A 22,021-nucleotide genomic window follows, 5' to 3' on the forward strand; every position below is an offset into this window, starting at 1 on the left:
TCAGCCCATGGTCACCCGTATCTTTGCTACCTGTTTCCCATGGGCCTCACCTGCCTGCTGCATTAATGCCTGTGTGCCCATTGAGACCTTGGGCTTTGAGGATCCACCATACCAGATGAGCCTAACACAATGAGTCCTGGATATCAGAGCCGAGGACTGAAGATATAAAAGATGATTTGAACAATTGATAGGGGTTCATGTACTTGGGGTAGGCCAAGTCTGAATGTGTTCCTTCATTCTCCTATCCTTAGAGGTACAGAAGAACATCAATAGATTGAAACCTTTAGGTATTCTCTCCTTTTTATTTTATGACTGTTTTGTCTATTTGTATTTTGCATTAATTTGTCTTTTTTTATGCACGTTTTTCTTGCAAGCACTGTTCTTTTTGTTTTAAAGTGTAAAACTTTAAAACGTTTAGACCTTCAATGCTCTAAAGAATCCACAGCCTTTCTGAGAGTGTGTGGCCATTTGACTGTTGAGTGGTGTGGATTTTGGTAACTCATCACTCTGCCTCTTTGTTGAATGATTGGCAGCGTGTTGTGTATCCAGCTCAAATTGCAGCCTGAGTGGAAGGTGATTGCAGGATTACTTGGGTGCAGATAGATTAACCCCTTGCAGTCGCACCCACGTGTGTATAAGACATACCAGTCATTTAATTCTCTTTTCCGAGCCCTGCACTTCAGTAAATTGGGTATTAAATATTATATGTGGGATTTATGATAGCAATTCTATAGAAAATCGAATCATTTAAACTATCAATTTAGGTTCTATCATGATCTCTTACACAGCTATGATAGCTTTAAGATAGGATTTGTTAACCCATTCACTATATTTCTGCAAGATCATAGACACACATATCACAAATAAGTCATTTGATGTTAGCACACTTGCTCTATGGCACTGCAGCTTGGGCTGCAAGACTTGTTCTTTCTGTTCTATGATGCAGCAGCTGTCATATGCTTGGCATTACCCACAGGCACTAAAAATGGTCAAAGGAACACTTCGCCCACAACATACCAAGGCAAATATAAAAGTGTGATAAGCAAGTCTGTTCGGTGTATGTGTATTTATTGATAAATGTATTAATGTTTGTACATTGACTTATTAATATGCAGAAGATCCCTTAAGTGCTGTAAGTTGTGGCCTTCATGGCTGGGACTTGTTTTTTCAGCATATCCTATCTATGATTGGACTAAGATTTGAGAATTTGGAGAAATGACACCACCTTGAATTCATGTTCCTCAAACCATTCCGAAATAATTTTGGCACTGTGGCAGATACATTATCCTGATGTCAGAGACCACGGCCCAAAGATTTCCAGCAGAGCATTGCCTAGATCATCATCACACTGCCTACTATGCCTTGTCATCTTCCAATAATGCAGCTTGATTTCTACCCAAGGTAAGTGAGGCACAAGCACCTATGCATTAACATGACATAAAAGACCTTTATTTCTTACATTAAAAGTTGAAATAAGCAAATAGATTTACAAGGCCCTGGTCCATAAGCCACATCGGTAGTTTTGGCCACTGACCAGAGCTTTGTGACCACTACCTTGGTGGAATCCCCGCAGTGCCTCTAAATTGTAGGCCCAGTGCGATGTCATTGTTGTATTGCGAAGCACATATAACATCATGCCAGGCCTACTAATCAAAATATGCACTGGTGCTTCCAGACGGTAGGTGTCTGCTCACAGGGCAGTGGTCAGCACCATGTTCTACTGACATGGCTACTAAACTATGGTCCTGTGAATTTTTTTGATCATATGTAATTAATACAATTACCAGAAAAAAATCATTAAATCCTGATCATGTTCAGAGCTTCCTATTACCTCTTTGTCCAAGGAACTTGCAGCAATCAGCAAAACCACCAGTGGCTGCATGGTGGAGGGCTGTGTTCCCGTCCATTGCAATAATTCCCATGTCTCCTTTGTATGCGGACAGCACCTTCAAAATCTACAAAAGTAGATGAACTCATTTCATTATCATGACGAGATGTGTGGAGCCTCCATCACCCAAAGATAGCATATTTATTAAGACGCACTTTTTTCCCGGAATATACTTACAAATACAATGATGGTGGTCCTGGTCCAACACTGCAGCCTCCCTTCCCAGGCTGCTGTAGCTCTCTGTTGCAGCGGTGGTCTGTTGGGCGGCGGTGGCGGTGCTCTGTGGGACGGGGGTGGCGGTGTCTTGTGGGGCGGCGGGGCTCTGCCGGCATTTCGTGAATGCCCGGAGGCCCGAGCAGATCCATTCCTGCGATGCGATGGCCTCTGGGAAAATGGCCACTGGGGGCGGCCAATGCTCAGATTCAGATCTCGGCGCCGAGATCGCGTCTCCTGAGCTCTCGCGATGAGATCTCGTTGCCGAGATCTGAATCTGAGCATGTGAAGCCCCTGGCGGCCATTTTCCCGGAGGCCACCGCATTGCAGGAATGGATCTGCGCGGGCCTCTGGGCATACACGAAATGCCGCGGAGCCCCACCAACCACCACTACTGCCACCCCCATCCCACAGAGCACCGCCACTGCCGTCCCATCCCACAGAGCACCACCACCGCCGCCCCACAGGCCACCGCAGCTCCACAGCACCACAGCCCCACAGAGCGCTGCAGCCCCATAGAGAACCTGTTGCAAAATGCAGGCGGAGCCCCGCCACACTACACAGCAGCACCACCGCACCAGTCTGGGATGAGATTTCCCGGAGGCCACCGCATCAGCCTGGACCACCGAACAACTTCTGTGACCAATTCTCCACCTGTGCCGATACCCCTCCCCGGTAAGCTGAATTCGGACTGTAAGACGGACCCCCATTTGACACATTTTTTTCCCTATTTTCCTTCTGAAAATTTGGGGCGCGTCTTATGGTTTGAAAAATATGGTACATACAGTAATTATCATGTGTGAAAGAAATATATGGCTCCCTTTAACTATCCAGATATTTGTTGGGAATCTATCTCAGGCAAAAGTATTGGGTCCAGACAATTCTTATCTTCTCTCACTGACAACTTTATCTTTCAAAAATTAGCAGATAGAACAAGAGGATCTGCCATCTTGGACCTAATTCTTATCAACAGGGGAGAAATGGTGGGGCATGTAAAGGTGGCTGGGAATTTGGAAGGCAGCGATCATGCTATCCTCAAATTTTGGATTACAAGAGGAGGAAGACATACAAGGACTCAGTCCATTAAAATCTGCCTTGCTGAAGTCCAATGGCTGTATGTTCTAAAAGACAAAAATGTCCGAAAAGGATGGGAGATTTTTGCTAAATTAAATTCTCACTGCACAATCAGTAACAATCCTGAAAATAAGAAAGAACTGGAAGCATTTAAAGACACCAGGATGGATGAACACAGAACTTAAACACTTGCTAAAAGGAAAAAATAAATGTATATCAAATGGAAAGAGGGGGTATATCTAAAGAAGAATATAATGCTCTCTGCAGGGCAAGCATTAGAAGAGATAAAGCCAGTAATGAAGTGAAGCTTACTAGGGAGACCAAAAGCAATAAAAAGGGATTTTGTGGGTATGTCAAAAGCAAAAAAAAAAGTAAAAAGATGCTATAGGATTTTTACAGGATAAAAAGGGTGAAGTCAAAAATGATGTTGAGAAGGCCGAACTTTTACATTCGTAGTTTGCATCTGTGTTCTCTAAGAAAGCAGATGTAACTTCAACTGATCTTCACTGTGCTATCGAAGGAATAAAATAATCCACCCTATCTATAAACAGAGAGATGGTGAGGGAACACTTAGCTAATATAAATTAATTTTAATCTCATGGTCCAGATGAATTACATGATACGGTACTGAAAGAGATAGCAGAGAAAACTGTAGAACCAGCAGACAGAATCTTTGAAAATTCCTGGTGTACAAAAGTACTATAAGATTGAAGAAAGGCAAATGTTGTCACTATTTTCAAAAAAAGAATGAAGATGGGGCTAAAAAATTACAGGCCAGTGGGCCTTACTTCTATACCAGGAAAGATCTTTGAACAAATTACTAAACAGCATGTATGTAAGTACTTGGGTAAGAATACAGTACTTAAACAGAGCCAGCATGTGTTTGTAGCAAACAAACAAGTCATACCAGACTAATCTTATTTACTTCTATGATGGAATCACTAACTGTGTTGATCAAGGAACTGCGGTAGACATAAAAGATCTCCTTATTTATTTAAAAAAAGATGACCAAGTATAGGATTGCCAAGACTATGGTTATATGGATGCATAACTGGCTCTGTGATCGTACTCAGAGTGGTAATAAATGGTTTCACATCCAATTGTAAGAGTGGTTCAAGTGGAGTACCACTAGGCTCTGTACTGGCCCCAGTGTTGTTCAACATTTTTATAAATTATCTAGATAAGGGAACTGAAGGTAAACTAATCAAATTTGCAGATGATGCAAAACTAGGAGGGATAGCTAACACTAGAGAAGACAGAGAACGTTTTCAGAAGGATCTAGATGAGCTTGAATAATGGGCAGCAACTAATAGAATGGTATTTAACAGGAAGAAATGCAAGATTCTACATCTGAGCAAGAATGGGAGGAAAAGAACTAAGCAACACCACATGGGTATACTAATAGATCACAGACTGCACATAAAACAACAGTGTGATGCAGCAGCAAAAAAAGGCAAACACAGCTTTGGGATGTATTAAGAGAAGCATACAGCCTAGATTCTAGGCACAACGTTTTAAAAAAAGACAGGAAAACTGGATCAAGTTCAGAGAAAAGCTATCAGGATGGTGAGCGGACTGCAAACTATGTCCTAGGAGCAATGCCTAAAGGATCTGGGAATGTACCGTATAACTTTCAAAAAAGAGACTTAATAGTTGTCTACGAATATCTGAAGAAATGTCTCATTTGCGCATGGAAACATGAGAAACAATGGAATGAAACTGAAAGAGAGAAGATACAGATTAAATATCAGAAAAATTTTTTTGACAGTGAGGGTGATCAATGAATAGAAAATGCTGCCACCAGCGGTGGTGAGTTCTCTTTCAATGGAAGTCTTCAAACAGAGGCTAAACAGACATCTGGTTTAGCGAATCCTGCATTGAGCAGGGGGTTGGACACGATGACCCTGGAGGTCCCTTAAAACTCTAACATTGTATGATTTATTGATTATGTGCATCATGTGGCTTACCACGCACATGCAAACTTTATTACATTACACAAAAGAGGAGTGCACAGTTATACTGATTACCGAAATGGAAAATAATTTAATAAAATAATTAGATTTTTTGTATTTCATGGGGAGAAGACCAAAAGGCACAAGTAAGTATAAGTGCACAATACCTCAAAAAATCCACCTTTAGCAGCAAAATGAACGGCATGATACCGCTGGTTATCAATAGCATTCACATCCCCTCCTTTCTGTAATATGCTGCGAACAACCTCCAGAGCTCCTTCTCTTGATGCTTCCATCAAAGCAGTGCGACCGGTTTTCTAAATGGAACAATATAACATTAATTTTATGCCATATTAAAAAGACTCCATCACCTAAAATGGTCAGGATCACTAAGGTGTGGATTTTTTAAACTTCTATTACATAAATCACATAAGTCTGTGTCCGCAGGGGTTTATCCTGTACTCTGCTCCTTTCCCTTGAATGGGTTGAACTGTGGGACTAGGCATTGGCCCATTTACAGATTTTCCGCTGTGATCATAACTACAAATGACAGTACTGCACCAAATGTTTTGGCTACCGGGTTTCCCACTGAACACATATTGGAGGATTGAGGTTACCAAAAAATAATCCTAGAAAACTCCATGGAAATTCTTACTGGATTAAATGCATTGGGATTTGCTTCTTTCTCCAGCAGTCTTAGACACATTTCCTTACAATCTCGAGCCTTTTCACATGCAGCAAGTAGCACCGGTATTCCTTCTGCTGATGTGTTATTGACATCAGCTCCGGAGGCTAACACCAACTGAAAGCAACGGAAATGTCTCTTACTCGGTGAAATACAGTAAAACAGAACACCTGTGGATGGAGGAAAATAATCATTATTATAATAGAACACATGATTCGTGCTACATTTTCAGCAATATGGACGTAAGACAATTACCTATTTTTAGGACTATAAGACACACTTTTTAGCAAGAAAAAATCTTGCTAAAAAGTGTGTGCATATTATAGTCTGGAGGCAGCTTCCTATGGCCAAGGAGAACGCCGACACAGTGTCCTTCCCAATCACTGAGAGAACTGTGCATCAGTGCAGCTCCTTCTCCTCTTGTCCGACACTCATCAATCTGACCAGTCTAGGGCAATAGAGGCTACCAGGACCTGCACATAACTAAAACTACTCTCCTGTTGCTGGTCTTGACTAGCTGAAGGTCCTTTCAGGTCGTGTGATCAGTCACATACCTGGGAGGAACTTCAAAATGTGGTAGCGCATACATAGTGTGTATGTGTATATGTGTGTGCAAGTGTTAATGTAGCAGATCCATGTAAGTGATGATGCAGGAGACCTGTGTGTTTTTATGTAGCAGAGCTGTGTTTGTTGATATGGCAGAGCTGTATGTTTGTGTATGTGCATGTAGCAGAGCTGCATAGTTGTATTTAGCAGAACGAATGCACATACAGTACTGTGAAAAAGTCTCAAAAGTGAATATTCTTGAAAAAAAATAGAAGTTTTAATAGTTTATTTTTATCAATTAACAAAATTAAAGTGAATGAACAAAAGAGAAATGTAAGTTAAATCAATATTTGGTGTGACCGCCCTTTGCCTTCAAAACAGTTTCTTCAATTCATGTAGTTACAATTGCACACAGGTTATTATTTGAAGGAACTCAGCAGTGAGTTTGTTCTAAACATCTTGTAAAACTAACCACAGATCTTCTGTAGATGTAGATGGAGCGCCCGGCCAGGGCCGTGGGGTACTCGGTACCGGTCTTAAAGGGGATGTCACAGTGGCTGCGACCCGGTCCGTGGCCCTGGGCATCCAATAAAAGGGGAAAGGTCTTTAAAGGGAAATTGTGAATAAGTCTGTTGTGATGCCACCTGTGGTGTTCAGTCAATAGTGGGACCGACGCTGCGTTAAAGGGGTCCTCTGGGAGATGTTGTCGCAGCAATGATGGTAACGCTTCCCACAGGTGAAGCGGGGTCCCCAGAGGTCCTGAAGTGTATGGCGATGATGGTATAGGCCGGTAAAATGAGTAAAGGACACAAGTTGTAAGTCTTTACCTGGTTTACTGTAGTTCGCAGGCCACAGTCCAGGCTACCAGGCACGGGTGATGGTGGTCCGGCCAGCTCAGAGGCAATGGGAGAATCTCCTTCCCAGTTGAGGTCCATGAGCCTTTCCAACTAGCACTTGCTGTAAATGAAGTCACTGCTGCCTGAAGATTTCTGCAGAGTCTTCTATTCCCCCTGTCCTGAGACAGGCACCTGCATGACGGGCAGCTTGAGCCGTTTTACAGGTACTCTATCATGCCCCAGGCTCTTCAGGTGCTGCTGCATCTTAGGTGTGGTGTGGGCCAATAACATAAAGTTCTTAGCCCTCCGGTTCTGCTCTGTGTCCTAGAGTCCCACAAAAGCCTCGGACTCCCGGTACCCAGCTGCTGCGCTCTGGCTCTGAGGGTGTCCTTCTGCTGTTCCCCTCTGAGCCCTTGTTCTCTCCTTTGCTCTTTCCCTCTGTAACTCCACCACATACAACTCTTCAGGTTATCTCTCACTCCTTCCAGAGGCGGCAGCTCTCTCGTTGCTGCTCGGCCTCTCTGTCTGCACTCAGTTCCAGACTTCCTTCTCCTTCAGTGTCTCTGAACAACTAACTAGCTCCTCCTCCAGGTCAGGATACCTATAGCGTAGGGAAGCTCCCCTGAATGCGGGTCCTGAGCTCCGCCTCCTGGCCTGGATTTGGAATGTGTCGTGTGTGGGTGCCTTACCTGGTGAAGAGAACTCCATTGCCTCTGAGCATGATATTACTCTCCCTGAAGGGAAAGCAACATCACTGCAGCAATCGGTCACCTGGGGTGCTGCATAGATTTGCGTAAATCCATCTGTCTCCTCAGGACTCATTGGTCTTCTTTAAGGGGGATGTCTGGTCTTGGGGTAGACTTGGGGCACAGGTTTTTATTTGAAGGAACTCAGCAGTGAGGTTGTTCTAAACATCTTGCAAAACTAACCACAGATCTTCTGTAGATGTAGACTTGCGTAAATCCATCTGTCTCCTCAGGACTTATTGGTCTTCTTTAAAGGGGATGTCCGGTCTTGGGGCAGACTTGTGAATCATCGCAGAATGCACCCATGGCGGCGCAGAGACATGGGCGCGGCCTTGTCCTATGCAAAAGTATTTAGCAAGGCCACAAAAGTTTAGTTGGAATGTGACCAGAAGAATGCAAATCGCATATTTGTGGTCACATGACTGCCCACTCCTGGCAGCAGATAATCCCTAACCTGACATAACAAATATTTATGAGTCACGAAAAACAACTATTTAGGTTTTACATTTGGTCTTTTTTGTAAAACGGGTAAAGAAGATGTGAAGTGAAACAACGAAAGAGTCATACTTGTGGGGAAGTTTTTACATGGAACTAAAATTTTGGAGAATTAGTCCTTTAAAGGAGTTGTCCAGCCTTAGGCTACAAGTTTGTTGTCACTCTATGTGACTGAAGACTTGTGAATTCTCACAACACGAGCACTGAACGCTGTGAGGATTTTTTGGTGGTGGCACTGTGAGTGGGTGGTCATGTGGCCACAAGTATGCAATTTACATACTTCCAGCCACATTCTAACTAGACTGTATCCGGCCTACTCAATGCGCCCATTACATACCAGCGACCAAGCACCTGCCGCTTACGGCACTGGAGAATCCTCACAGTGCGCTGGATGTGGGGATTCACAAGTCTGCAATCACAGAGTTTTAAGCTATAAGCTGAAGATAATTCTTAATGACATTGGCTGTATGTTTGTCGTCGTTCTTCTGCTTCAGAATGAAGTTAGTTCTTAGCAGCGCAACTCTGAATCCAGCACCAGGGTGAGATTAAACACATACTAGGAGTGATAGTCCATATGTACAGTGCCTACAAGTAGTATTCAACCCCCTGCAGATTTAGCAGGTTTAATAAGATGCAAATAAGTTAGAGCCTTCAAACTTCAAACAAGAGCAGGATTTATTAACAGATGCATAAATCTTACAAACCAAAAAGTTTTGTTGCTCAGTTACATTTTTATAAATTTTAAACATAAAAGTGTGGGTCAATTATTATTCAACCCCTAGGTTTTATATTTTGTGGAATAACCTTTGTTTGCAATTACAGCTAATAATCGTCTTTTATAAGACCTGATCAGGCCGGCACAGGTCTCTGGAGTTATCTTGGCCCACTCCTCCATGCAGATCTTCTCCAAGTTATCTAGGTTATTTGGGTGTCTCATGTGGACTTTAATCTTGAGCTCCTTCCACAAGTTTTCAATTGGGTTAAGGTCAGGAGACTGACTAGGCCACTGCAACACCTTGATTTTTTGCCTCTTGAACCAGGCCTTGGTTTTCTTGACTGTGTGCTTTGGGTCGTTGTCTTGTTGGAAGATGAAATGACGACGACCCATCTTAAGATCCTTGATGGAGGAGCGGAGGTTCTTGGCCAAAATCTCCAGGTAGGCCGTGCTATCCATCTTCCCATGGATGCGGACCAGATGGCCAGGCACCTTGGCTGAGAAACAGCCCCACAGCATGGTGCTGCCACCACCATGCTTGACTGTAGGGATGGTATTCTTGGGGTCAAATGCAGTGCCATCCAGTCTCCAAACATCACGTGTGTGGTTGGCACCAAAGATCTCGATCTTGGTCTCATCAGACCAGAGAACCTTGAACCAGTCAGTCTCAGAGTCCTCCAAGTGATCATGAGCAAACTGTAGACGAGCCTTGACATGACGCTTTGAAAGTAAAGGTACCTTACGGGCTCGTCTGGAACGGAGACCATTGCGGTGGAGTACGTTACTTATGGTATTGACTGAAACCAATGTCCCCACTGCCATGAGATCTTCCCGGAGCTCCTTCCTTGTTGTCCTTGGGTTAGCCTTGACTCTTCGGACAAGCCTGGCCTCAGCACGGGAGGAAACTTTCAAAGGCTGTCCAGGCCGTGGAAGGCTAACAGTAGTTCCATAAGCCTTCCACTTCCGGATGATGCTCCCAACAGTGGAGACAGGTAGGCCCAACTCCTTGGAAAGATTTTTGTACCCCTTGCCAGCCTTGTGACCCTCCACGATCTTGTCTCTGATGGCCTTGGAATGCTCCTTTGTCTTTCCCATGTTGACCATGTATGAGTGCTGTTCACAAGTTTGGGGAGGGTCTTAAATAGTCAGAAAAGGCTGGAAAAAGAGATAATTAATCCAAACATGTGAAGCTCGTTGTTCTTTGTGCCTGAACTACTTCTTAATACTTTAGGGGAACCAAACAGAATTCTGGTGGGTTGAGGGGTTGAATAATAAATGACCCTCTGAAAAGACTTTTCACAATTTAAAAAAAAAATAAACAAAGAAATAACATTCTTGTGTAATGTGTAAACCTGCTAAATCTGCAGGGGGTTGAATACTACTTGTAGGCACTGTATGCGTCTGTGCCCCTTTCTCTCACGCTACTTCTCCCTCTAAAGACTTTAATAATCAGCTGTACCCTGATCTGTCAGTGTGCTGGGATTCTGGCTTGTCTTGATTGAAAAAGGTAAGTTTTACCTGTAATTCTTGGTGAATTATCAGTTCAGCAAGCAGGTAGAGGAGAAGAATTGGCTCATAGGTGAAGAAAAAATCATATTTCTATAACAGAAAGATTTATCGTATTTTTTAGATTATAAGACGCCCCAGATTATAAGACGCACCCCAAATTTTGAGGAGAAAAATAGGAAAAAATGTTTTTTTAATAAAATGGTGTTGCTTCTTATAATCCATGCATCTTATTGCTTACCGGGAGTGGTGGCTGCGGTGAAGCGGGGTCCCAGGGTCGCTGCTGGAGGACGCAGGAGATTGGTGATGCTGCAGACCGCAGGCTGGGATGAGGAGGTGTTCCTATGTGCGGCATGCCGCTGCTGGTGTCGGGTGCTGCTGCGGGGGTGCCTGGCGCTGCGGGGGTGCCCAACAGTGCTGCGGGGCTGTCCAGTTCTGCTGAGGGGGTGTCCGGTGCTGCAGGGGGCTCTGCCGACATTTTGCGAAAGGCCAGAGCCCCCGCAGTTCCATAGTTTCCTGTGCGGTGGATTCCGGGAAAATGGCTGCTGGGGGGCACATGTGCAGATGGAGATCTCGGCACCAAAATCTCGGGAGATTTCGACACTGATATCTCATCTCCCGAGATCTTAATATCGAAATCTCCATCTGCGCATGCGCCGCCCCCCAGCGGCCATTTTCCCAGAGTCCACTGCACAGGAAACCATAGAACTGTTGGGGCTCTGGCCTTTCGCAAAATGTCGGCAGAGCCCCCAGCAACAATGGAGACACCCGCAGCAGCACCGGATACCCCCGCAGCACCGTCGGGCACCCACAGCACTGCCGGGCATCCTCTCATCTCAGCCTGCAGCCACAGTATCAGTAAGGTATATCCGCATTATAAGACGCACCCCCATTTTCTCCCCAAATTAGGGAAGTGCATCTTATAATCCGAAAAATACGGTATATATTTGCTTGCATGATTAATTTATGCAAAGTTTGTTAAAACAACTTCACTCATCTAAGGCCTGGAGGGTTATAGGTCATAGGGATCGTACTTTAGTTGTTTAAATTGAATTATTCTCTGTTTCTGTCATCGCAAAACTAGAATTTATATATCATAAATACACAGTTAATTTTAGATGGAGACGAGTTGATGGTCCACTGAAGGACTGCTAAAACTCTGCTTGACTTCTAACATATCACATGGATCCAAGAAGTATCATTTCTCCTTGTGGAGAGTGACATGATAAGCATGTCGAGGTGAGGAGACTTAAAGCCGCAATGCTCCTCTGGGAAATATGCAAATTGTCTCTTCAGAGAGGAAGAAAACTAGAACTCTAGTGCCACCTATTGGAAGTAGCAATCCTAACCGTCAATGTCGACCCTTTACCGAGCCTAGTCACATGACCTAGGATAATAGCCAAACCAGAATCTCAATTTGCAGACACTGTGTTTCAGGGTACTGCCCCTCGTCAGTGCAAAGTGGAGATCTCGTTTGGCTGATTGAGAGGCGTCTGACCGGGATCCAAGAAGTATCATTTCTCCTTGTGGAGAGTGACATGATAAGCATGTCGAGGTGAGGAGACTTAAAGCCGCAATGCTCCTCTGGGAAATATGCAAATTGTCTCTTCAGAGAGGAAGAAAACTAGAACTCTAGTGCCACCTATTGGAAGTAGTAATCCTAACAGTCAATGTCGACCCTTTACTGAGCCTTGTCACATGACTTAGGATAATAGCCAAACCAGAATCTCAATTTGCAGACAGAATTCATTCAGAGATTCATTAGTATTGTTGTTGCTACATGATTATGAACTTGTCTTCTTTACATTATTTGAGGTCTGAAAGCACTGGGCTTTTTTATTTTGACCATTTCTCCTTTTCATAAAAAAAGTACAAAATGTATTGCTTGGACATTCGGAGACATGTTGTCAGAAGTCTATAGAATAAAAGAACAATTTACAATAAACTCAAAAATATACCTACAAAGAGAAAAATCTGACAAACTCAACATTTTGTTGTGGTCTCTTAATTGTTGCCAGAGCTGTAGATATGTATACAGTATATATACCGTATATACTCGAGTATAAGCCGAGATTTTCAGCCCAAAATTTTGGGCAGAAAGTGCCCCTCTCGGCTTATACTCGAGTCACGGTGGGCGGCAGGGGTCGGGTGAGGGGGAGAGGGCGCTGAGGCATACTCACCTAGTCCCTGCGGTCCTGACGCTCCCTCTGCCCGTCACACGGTCTTCGGTGCTGCAGCTCTTCCCCTGTTCAGCGGTCACGTGGGACCGCTGATTAGAGAAATGAATATGCGGCTCCACCTCCCATAGGGGTGGAGCCGCATATTCATTTCTCTAATCAGCAGTGCCGGTGACCGCTGATAGAGGAAGAGGCTGCGGCACTGAAGACCGTGTGACAGGCAGAGGGAGCGGGACGCCGGGAGCAGGTAAGTATGTCATATTCACCTGTCCGCGTTCCACACGCCGGGCGCCGCTCTGTCTTCGCGTCCTCTTGCAGTGACTGTGCAGATCAGAGGGCGCGATGACGCATATAGTGTGTGCGCCGCCCTGTGCCTGATCAGTCAGTGAGGAGAGACGCCGGGACGAGACGCTGGGAGCTGCAAGCAAGAGAGGTGAGTATGGCATTTTTTTTTTATTGCAGCAGCAATGGCACAGCTTTATATGGCACAGCTATGGGGCAATAATGAACGGCGCAGAGCACTATATGGCAGCTATGGGGCAATAATGAACGGCGCAGAGTACTATATGGCACAGCTATGGGGCAATAATGAACAGTGCAGAGCACTATATGGCACAGCTATGGGGCAACAATGAACGGCGCAGAGCACTATATGGCACAGCTATGGGGCAATAATGAACGGTGCAGAGCACTATGTGGCACAGCTATGGGGAAATAATGAACGGTGCAGAGCACTATATGGCAGAGCTATGGGGCAATAATGAACGGTGCCGAGCACTATATGGCACAGCTATGGGGCAATAATGAACGGTGCAGAGCACTATATGGCACAGCTATGGGGCAATAATGAACGGCGCAGAGCACTATATGGCACAGCTATGGGGCAACAATGAACGGTGCAGAGCACTATATGGAACAGCTATGGGGCAACAATGAACGGTGCAGAGCACTATATGGCACAGCTATGGGGCAATAATGAATGGCGCAGAGCACTATATGGCACATCTATGGGGCAATAAAGAACGGCGCAGAGCATTATATGGCACAACTATGGGGCAATAATGAACGGTGCAGAGCACTATATGGCACAGCTTTGGGGCAATAATGAACGGTGCAGAGCACTATATGGCACAGCTATGGGGCAATAATGAACGGCGCAGAGCACTATATGGCACATCTATGGGGCAATAAAGAACGGCGCAGAGCACTATATGGCACAGCTATGGGGCAATAATGAACGGTGCAGAGCACTATATGGCACAGCTATGGGGCAATAATGAACGGTGCAGAGCACTATATGGCACAGCTATGGGGCAATAATGAACGGTGCAGAGCACTATATGGCACATCTATGGGGCAATAATGAACAGTGCAGAGCACTATATGGCACATCTATGGGGCAATAATGAACAGTGCAGAGCACTATATGGCACAGCTATGGGGCAATAATGAACGGTGCAGGGCACTATATGGCACAGCTATGGGGCAATAATGAACGGTGCAGAGCACTATATTGCACAGCTTTCTATGGTACATCTATGGGGAAATAATGAACGGTGCAAAGCACTATATGGCACAGCTATGGGGCCATAATGAACAGTATGGAGCATCTATTTTTATTTTTGAAATTCACCGGTAGCTGCTGCATTTTCCACCCTAGGCTTATACTCGAGTCAATAAGTTTTCCCAGATTTTTGTGGCAAAATTAGGGGAGCCGGCTTATACTCGAGTATATACGGTATATATATATATATATATATATATATATATATATATATATATATTATTATTATTATTATTATTTTTATTATTATACATTTTTATAGCGCCATTTATTCCATGGAGCTTTACATGTGAATACGGGGCAAATATAGACAAATACATTAAACATGAGCAGATAACAAGGCACACGAGTACATAAGGAGGGAGGACCCTGCCCGCGAGGGCTCACAGTCTGCAGGGGGTGGGTGAGGATACACTAGGAGAGGGAAGAGCTGGCTGTGCGGCTGTTCAGTAGGTTTAGGATCACTGCAGGCTGTAGGCTTGTCGGAAGAGATGAGCCTTCAGGTTCTTTTTGAAGGTTTCTGTGGTAGGCGGCAGCAGCAGTGGCACAGCTTTATATGGCACAGTTATGGGGCAATAATGAACGGCGCAGAGCACTTTATGGCAGCTATGGGGCAATAATGAACGGTGCAGAGTACTATATGGCACAGCTATGGGGCAATAATGAACAGTGCAGAGCACTATATGGCACAGCTATGGGGCAACAATGAATGGTGCAGAGCACTATATGGCACAGCTATGGGGCAATAATGAACGGTGCAGAGCACTATGTGGCACAGCTATGGAGAAATAATGAACGGTGCAGAGCACTATATGGCACAGCTATGGGGCAATAATGAACGGTGCAGAGCACTATATGGCACAGCTATGGGGCAATAATGAACGGTGCAGAGCACTATATGGCACAGCTATGGGGCAATAATGAACGGTGCAGAGCACTATATGGCACAGCTATGGGGCAATAATGAACGGTGCAGAGCACTATATGGCACATCTATGGGGCAATAATGAACAGTGCAGAGCACTATATGGCACATCTATGGGGCAATAATGAACAGTGCAGAGCACTATATGGCACAGCTATGGGGCAATAATGAACGGTGCAGGGCACTATATGGCACAGCTATGGGGCAATAATGAACGGTGCAGAGCACTATATTGCACAGCTTTCTATGGTACATCTATGGGGAAATAATGAACGGTGCAAAGCACTATATGGCACAGCTATGGGGCCATAATGAACAGTATGGAGCATCTATTTTTATTTTTGAAATTCACCGGTAGCTGCTGCATTTTCCACCCTAGGCTTATACTCGAGTCAATAAGTTTTCCCAGTTTTTTGTGGCAAAATTAGGGGAGTCGGCTTATACTCGAGTATATACGGTATATATATATATATATATATATATATATATATATATTATTATTATTATTTTTATTATTATACATTTTTATAGCGCCATTTATTCCATGGAGCTTTACATGTGAATACGGGGCAAATATAGACAAATACATTAAACATGAGCAGATAACAAGGCACACGAGTACATAAGGAGGGAGGACCCTGCCCGCGAGGGCTTACAGTCTGCAGGGGGTGGGTGAGGATACACTAGGAGAGGGAAGAGCTGGCTGTGCGGCTGTTCAGTAGGTTTAGGATCACTGCAGGCTGTAGGCTTGTCGGAAGAGATGAGCCTTCAGGTTCTTTTTGAAGGTTTCTATGGTAGGCGGCAGCAGCAATGGCACAGCTTTATATGGCACAGCTATGGGGCAATAATGAACGGCGCAGAGCACTTTATGGCAGCTATGGGGCAATAATGAACGGTGCAGAGTACTATATGGCACAGCTATGGGGCAATAATGAACAGTGCAGAGCACTATATGGCACAGCTATGGGGCAACAATGAATGGTGCAGAGCACTATATGGCACAGCTATGGGGCAATAATGAACGGTGCAGAGCACTATGTGGCACAGCTATGGGGAAATAATGAACGGTGCAGAGCACTATATGGCAGAGCTATGGGGCAATAATGAACGGTGCCGAGCACTATATGGCACAGCTATGGGGCAATAATGAACGGTGCAGAGCACTATATGGCACAGCTATGGGGCAATAATGAACGGTGCAGAGCACTATATGGCACAGCTATGGGGCAATAATGAACGGTGCAGAGCACTATATGGCACAGTTATGGGGCAATAATGAACGGTGCAGAGCACTATATGGCACATCTATGGGGCAATAATGAACGGTGCAGAGCACTATATGGCACAGCTATGGGGCAATAATGAACGGTGCAGAGCACTATATGGCACATCTATGGGGCAATAATGAACAGTGCAGAGGACTATATGGCACAGCTATGGGGCAACAATGAACGGTGCAGAGCACTATATGGCACAGCTATGGGGCAATAATGAACGGTGCAGAGCACTATGTGGCACAGCTATGGGGAAATAATGAACGGTGCAGAGCACTATATGGCAGAGCTATGGGGCAATAATGAACGGTGCCGAGCACTATATGGCACAGCTATGGGGCAATAATGAACGGTGCAGAGCACTATATGGCACAGCTATGGGGCAATAATGAACGGTGCAGAGCACTATATGGCACAGCTATGGGGCAATAATGAACGGTGCAGAGCACTATATGGCACAGCTATGGGGCAATAATGAACGGTGCAGAGCACTATATGGCACAGTTATGGGGCAATAATGAACGGTGCAGGGCACTATATGGCACAGCTATGGGGCAATAATGAACGGTGCAGAGCACTATATGGCACAGCACTATATGGCACAGCTTTCTATGGTACATCTATGGGGAAATAATGAACGGTGCAAAGCACTATATGGCACAGCTATGGGGCCATAATGAACAGTATGGAGCATCTATTTTTATTTTTGAAATTCACCGGTAGCTGCTGCATTTTCCACCCTAGGCTTATACTCGAGTCAATAAGTTTTCCCAGTTTTTTGTGGCAAAATTAGGGGGGTTGGCTTATACTCGGGTCGGCTTATACTCGAGTATATACGGTATATATATATATCTAATATATAATTGCCTAGAATACTACTTCCTGCAATTTGTGCCAACTTCCTGTCCGGAGCTAATGTCCGGAACTAATGTCCGGAGATAAGTGACGTCAACAGTGTCCAGTGTCTGATTGGTTGCCGCCTGCTGTGAGCGACCAATCAGAAACGTGCTGTACTGTGACACACTCCGCCCGCCATTTTGGTGTGATTTTTGAATTTTTACCTCACAGCAAGTTTCTACTGCGTGGAGGCGGGCCCAGTGACGTTGCTCTTCAAGCTCCTGCCGAATTTCGTCAACAAAATGATAATACCATTTACCAAAACTATATATATTTAGTTGTGAAGTGGTTCAGTGACATTTTCACACCAATTTTGAACTTTTGTTTGGTGTTTTCTCCATATACTGCCTATTATTTTTGTTCTTTCTTACTATTATTTATTAATTGTATTATTCTTACATTTGAATAAATAAAGTATATATTGATTCTAGACTCCCGATTCTTTAGAATCGGGCTGCCATCTAGTCTAATATATAATTGCCTAGAATACTACTTCCTGCAATTTGTGCCAACTTCCGTGGCTTTGTCCGGAGCTAATGTCCGGAGCTAATGTCCGGAGCTAATGTCCGGAGATTAATTGCCTAGAATACTACTTCCTGCAATTTGTGCCAACTTCCGTGGCTTTGTCCGGAGCTAATGTCCGGAGCTAATGTCCGGAGCTAATGTGTGGAGATAATGTCCGGAGCTAATGTCCGGAGCTAATGTCCAGAGCTAATGTCCGGAGATAAGTGACGTCAACAGTGTCCAGTGTCTGATTGGTTGCCGCCTGCTGCGAGCGACCAATCAGAAACGTGCCGTACTGTGACACACTCCGCCCGCCATTTTGGTGTGATTTTTGAATTTTTAACTCACAGCAAGTTTCTACTGCGTGGAGGCGGGCCCAGTGACGTTGCTCTTCAAGCTCCTGCCGAATTTCGTAAAAAAAATGATAATACCATTTACCAAAACTATATACAGTGGGGCAAAAAAGTATTTAGTCAGTCAGCAATAGTGCAAGTTCCACCACTTAAAAAGATGAGAGGCGTCTGTAATTTACATCATAGGTAGACCTCAACTATGGGAGACAAACTGAGAAAAAAAAATCCAGAAAATCACATTGTCTGTTTTTTTAACAATTTATTTGCATATTGTGGTGGAAAATAAGTATTTGGTCAGAAACAAACAATCAAGATTTCTGGCTCTCACAGACCTGTAACTTCTTCTTTAAGAGTCTCCTCTTTCCTCCACTCATTACCTGTAGTAATGGCACCTGTTTAAACTTGTTATCAGTATAAAAAGACACCTGTGCACACCCTCAAACAGTCTGACTCCAAACTCCACTATGGTGAAGACCAAAGAGCGGTCAAAGGACACCAGAAACAAAATTGTAGCCCTGCACCAGGCTGGGAAGACTGAAGCTGCAATAGCCAACCAGCTTGGAGTGAAGAAATCAACAGTGGGAGCAATAATTAGAAAATGGAAGACATACAAGACCATTGATAATCTCCCTCGATCTGGGGCTCCACGCAAAATCTCACCCCGTGGGGTCAGAATGATCACAAGAACGGTGAGCAAAAATCCCAGAACCACGCGGGGGGACCTAGTGAATGAACTGCAGAGAGCTGGGACCAATGTAACAAGGCCTACCATAAGTAACACACTACGCCACCATGGACTCAGATCCTGCAGTGCCAGACGTGTCCCACTGCTTAAGCCAGTACATGTCCGGGCCCGTCTGAAGTTTGCTAGAGAGCATTTGGATGATCCAGAGGAGTTTTGGGAGAATGTCCTATGGTCTGATGAAACCAAACTGGAACTGTTTGGTAGAAACACAACTTGTCGTGTTTGGAGGAAAAAGAATACTGAGTTGCATCCATCAAACACCATACCTACTGTAAAGCATGGTTGTGGAAACATCATGCTTTGGGGCTGTTTCTCTGCAAAGGGGCCAGGACGACTGATCCGGGTACATGAAAGAATGAATGGGGCCATGTATCGTGAGATTTTGAGTGCAAACCTCCTTCCATCAGCAAGGGCATTGAAGATGAAACGTGGCTGGGTCTTTCAACATGACAATGATCCAAAGCACACCGCCAGGGCAACGAAGGAGTGGCTTCGTAAGAAGCATTTCAAGGTCCTGGAGTGGCCTAGCCAGTCTCCAGATCTCAACCCTATAGAAAACCTTTGGAGGGAGTTGAAAGTCTGTGTTGCCAAGCGAAAAGCCAAAAACATCACTGCTCTAGAGGAGATCTGCATGGAGGAATGGGCCAACATACCAACAACAGTGTGTGGCAACCTTGTGAAGACTTACAGAAAACGTTTGACCTCTGTCATTGCCAACAAAGGATATATTACAAAGTATTGAGATGAAATTTTGTTTCTGACCAAATACTTATTTTCCACCATAATATGCAAATAAAATGTTAAAAAAACAGACAATGTGATTTTCTGGATTTTTTTTTCTCAGTTTGTCTCCCATAGTGGAGGTCTACCTATGATGTAAATTACAGACGCCTCTCATCTTTTTAAGTGGTGGAACTTGCACTATTGCTGACTGACTAAATACTTTTTTGCCCCACTGTATATTTAGTTGTGAAGTGGTTCAGTGACATTTTCACACCAATTTTGAACTTTTGTTTGGTGTTTTCTCCATATACTGCCTATTATTTTTGTTCTTTCTTACTATTATTTATTAATTGTATTATTCTTACATTTGAATAAATAAAGTATATATGGATTCTAGACTCCTGATTCTTTAGAATCGGGCTGCCATCTAGTATATATATATTATTATTATTTTTATTATTATACATTTTTATAGCGCCATTTATTCCATGGCGCTTTACATGTGAATACGGGGCAAATATAGACAAATACATTAAACATGAGCAGATAACAAGACACACGAGTACATAAGGAGGGAGGACCCTGCCCGCGAGGGCTCACAGTCTGCAGGGGGTGGGTGAGGATACATTAGGAGAGGGAAGAGCTGGCTGTGCGGCTGTTCAGTAGGTTGAGGATCACTGCAGGCTGTAGGCTTGTCAGACGAGATGAGTCTTCTGGTTCTTTTTGAAGGTTTCTATGGTAGGCGAAAGTCTGATGTGTTGGGGTAGAGAGTTCCAGAGTATGGGGGAAGCACGGGAGAAGTCTTGGATGCGGTTATGGGAAGAAGAGATGAGAGGGGAGTAGAGAAGGAGGTCTTGGGAGGATCGGAGGTTGCGTGTAGGTAGGTACCGGGAGACCATGTCACAGATGTATGGAGGAGACAGGTTGTGGATGGCTTTGTATGTCAGTGTGAGGGTTTTGAACTGGAGTCTCTGGGCGATAGGAAGCCAGTGAAGGGCTTGACACAGGGGAGAGGCTGGGGAATAGTGGGGGGACAGGTGGATTAGTCGGGCAGCAGAGTGTAGGATGGATTGGAGTGGTGCCAGAGTGCTAGAGGGGAGTCCAGAGAGTAGGAGGTTGCAGTAGTCGAGGCGGGAGATGATAACGGCATGCACTAGCGTTTTTGCAGTGTTGCGGTCAAGGAAAGCACGGAAAATATATATATATATATTGTAAGGATTTCACTCACTCAGCTGCGATGGCTGACACTCAGGAGACGTGTTCCTTTAAAGTTCACTGGGTTTATTGCTTCATAAACCATGTGGCAAATAACAGAAAGCAAAATGGGCCTTTGGTTCAGGCAAAGAAAAGCAAGTGTCCAGTTCATCCGGCTCAGTCCTGAAGCCGTAACACACTCAGGAGGGTTTCACCTCCACACATATCTGCTGTGTAAAGGATTAGCCAGTCTTATAAAGAGCTAACCCCACCCAGTAACCCATCACATGATTAGCCATGTGGTCTGACATTACCACAGGTCCTGAAACACATATACAAGATTATGTGCAAGAAAGGAATACTCCGGGCTACATTACAGCAACCAGGCACTTATGTGGCACATACCTCCCATCGACTACAAACCCTTTAGCCATGCTACATACCTCCCCCCTCTGCCTAAAGCCGTGGGGCTTGGCACTTTCCCCCACTAAACAAGGGATTCTCGATAGGGTATCCGCATTACCGTGCAGCTTTCCGGCCCTATGTTCCACATGGAAACTGAAGTCCTGCAGGGCTAAGAACCAACGGGTGACTCTAGCATTTCTTCCTTTCGTTTCTCTCATCCACCTAAGCGGGGCATGGTCAGATACCAGTCTAAATTTACGTCCCAGCAGATAGTACCGCAATGTGTCCACTGCCCATTTTATGGCCAAGCACTCCTTCTCAACGACTGAGTAGTTCTTTTCAGATGAGGACAGCTTCCTACTCAGATAGAGAACAGGATGCTCCTCCCCATGTAGTTCTTGGGAAAGGACTGCTCCCACCCCAACATCTGAGGCATCTGTCTGAAGAATAAACTCTTTCTTGAAGTTTGGGGCCATCAGAACGGGTTGCTTACACAAAGCGTTTTTCATTTCTTGGAAGGCTGACTCTGTTTCTTCGGACCACTTAACCATTACTGATTTTGTCCCTTTTAGCAGGTCAGTCAGAGGCGCAGCCATCGTGGCGA

General features: G+C 44.6%; 1 protein-coding gene across 1 annotated transcript in view; it reads right to left on the reverse strand.

The window, feature by feature from the left end:
* ANKEF1 (ankyrin repeat and EF-hand domain containing 1) overlaps nt 1-22,021 on the reverse strand; it is a 90,506-nt gene that overhangs the window by 48,158 nt on the left and 20,327 nt on the right. Inside the window, exons 3-5 of the mRNA XM_069768794.1 lie at nt 5,783-5,982; nt 5,295-5,444; nt 1,832-1,955 (exon numbers count right to left, since the gene is read on the reverse strand). Of these exons, the coding sequence (XP_069624895.1) occupies nt 1,832-1,955; nt 5,295-5,444; nt 5,783-5,982 (474 nt within the window). The remainder of the gene's footprint in view (nt 1-1,831; nt 1,956-5,294; nt 5,445-5,782; nt 5,983-22,021) is intronic.

Source organism: Ranitomeya imitator, chromosome 5 (assembly GCF_032444005.1).
Source record: "Ranitomeya imitator isolate aRanImi1 chromosome 5, aRanImi1.pri, whole genome shotgun sequence".
NCBI lineage: Eukaryota > Metazoa > Chordata > Amphibia > Anura > Dendrobatidae > Ranitomeya > Ranitomeya imitator.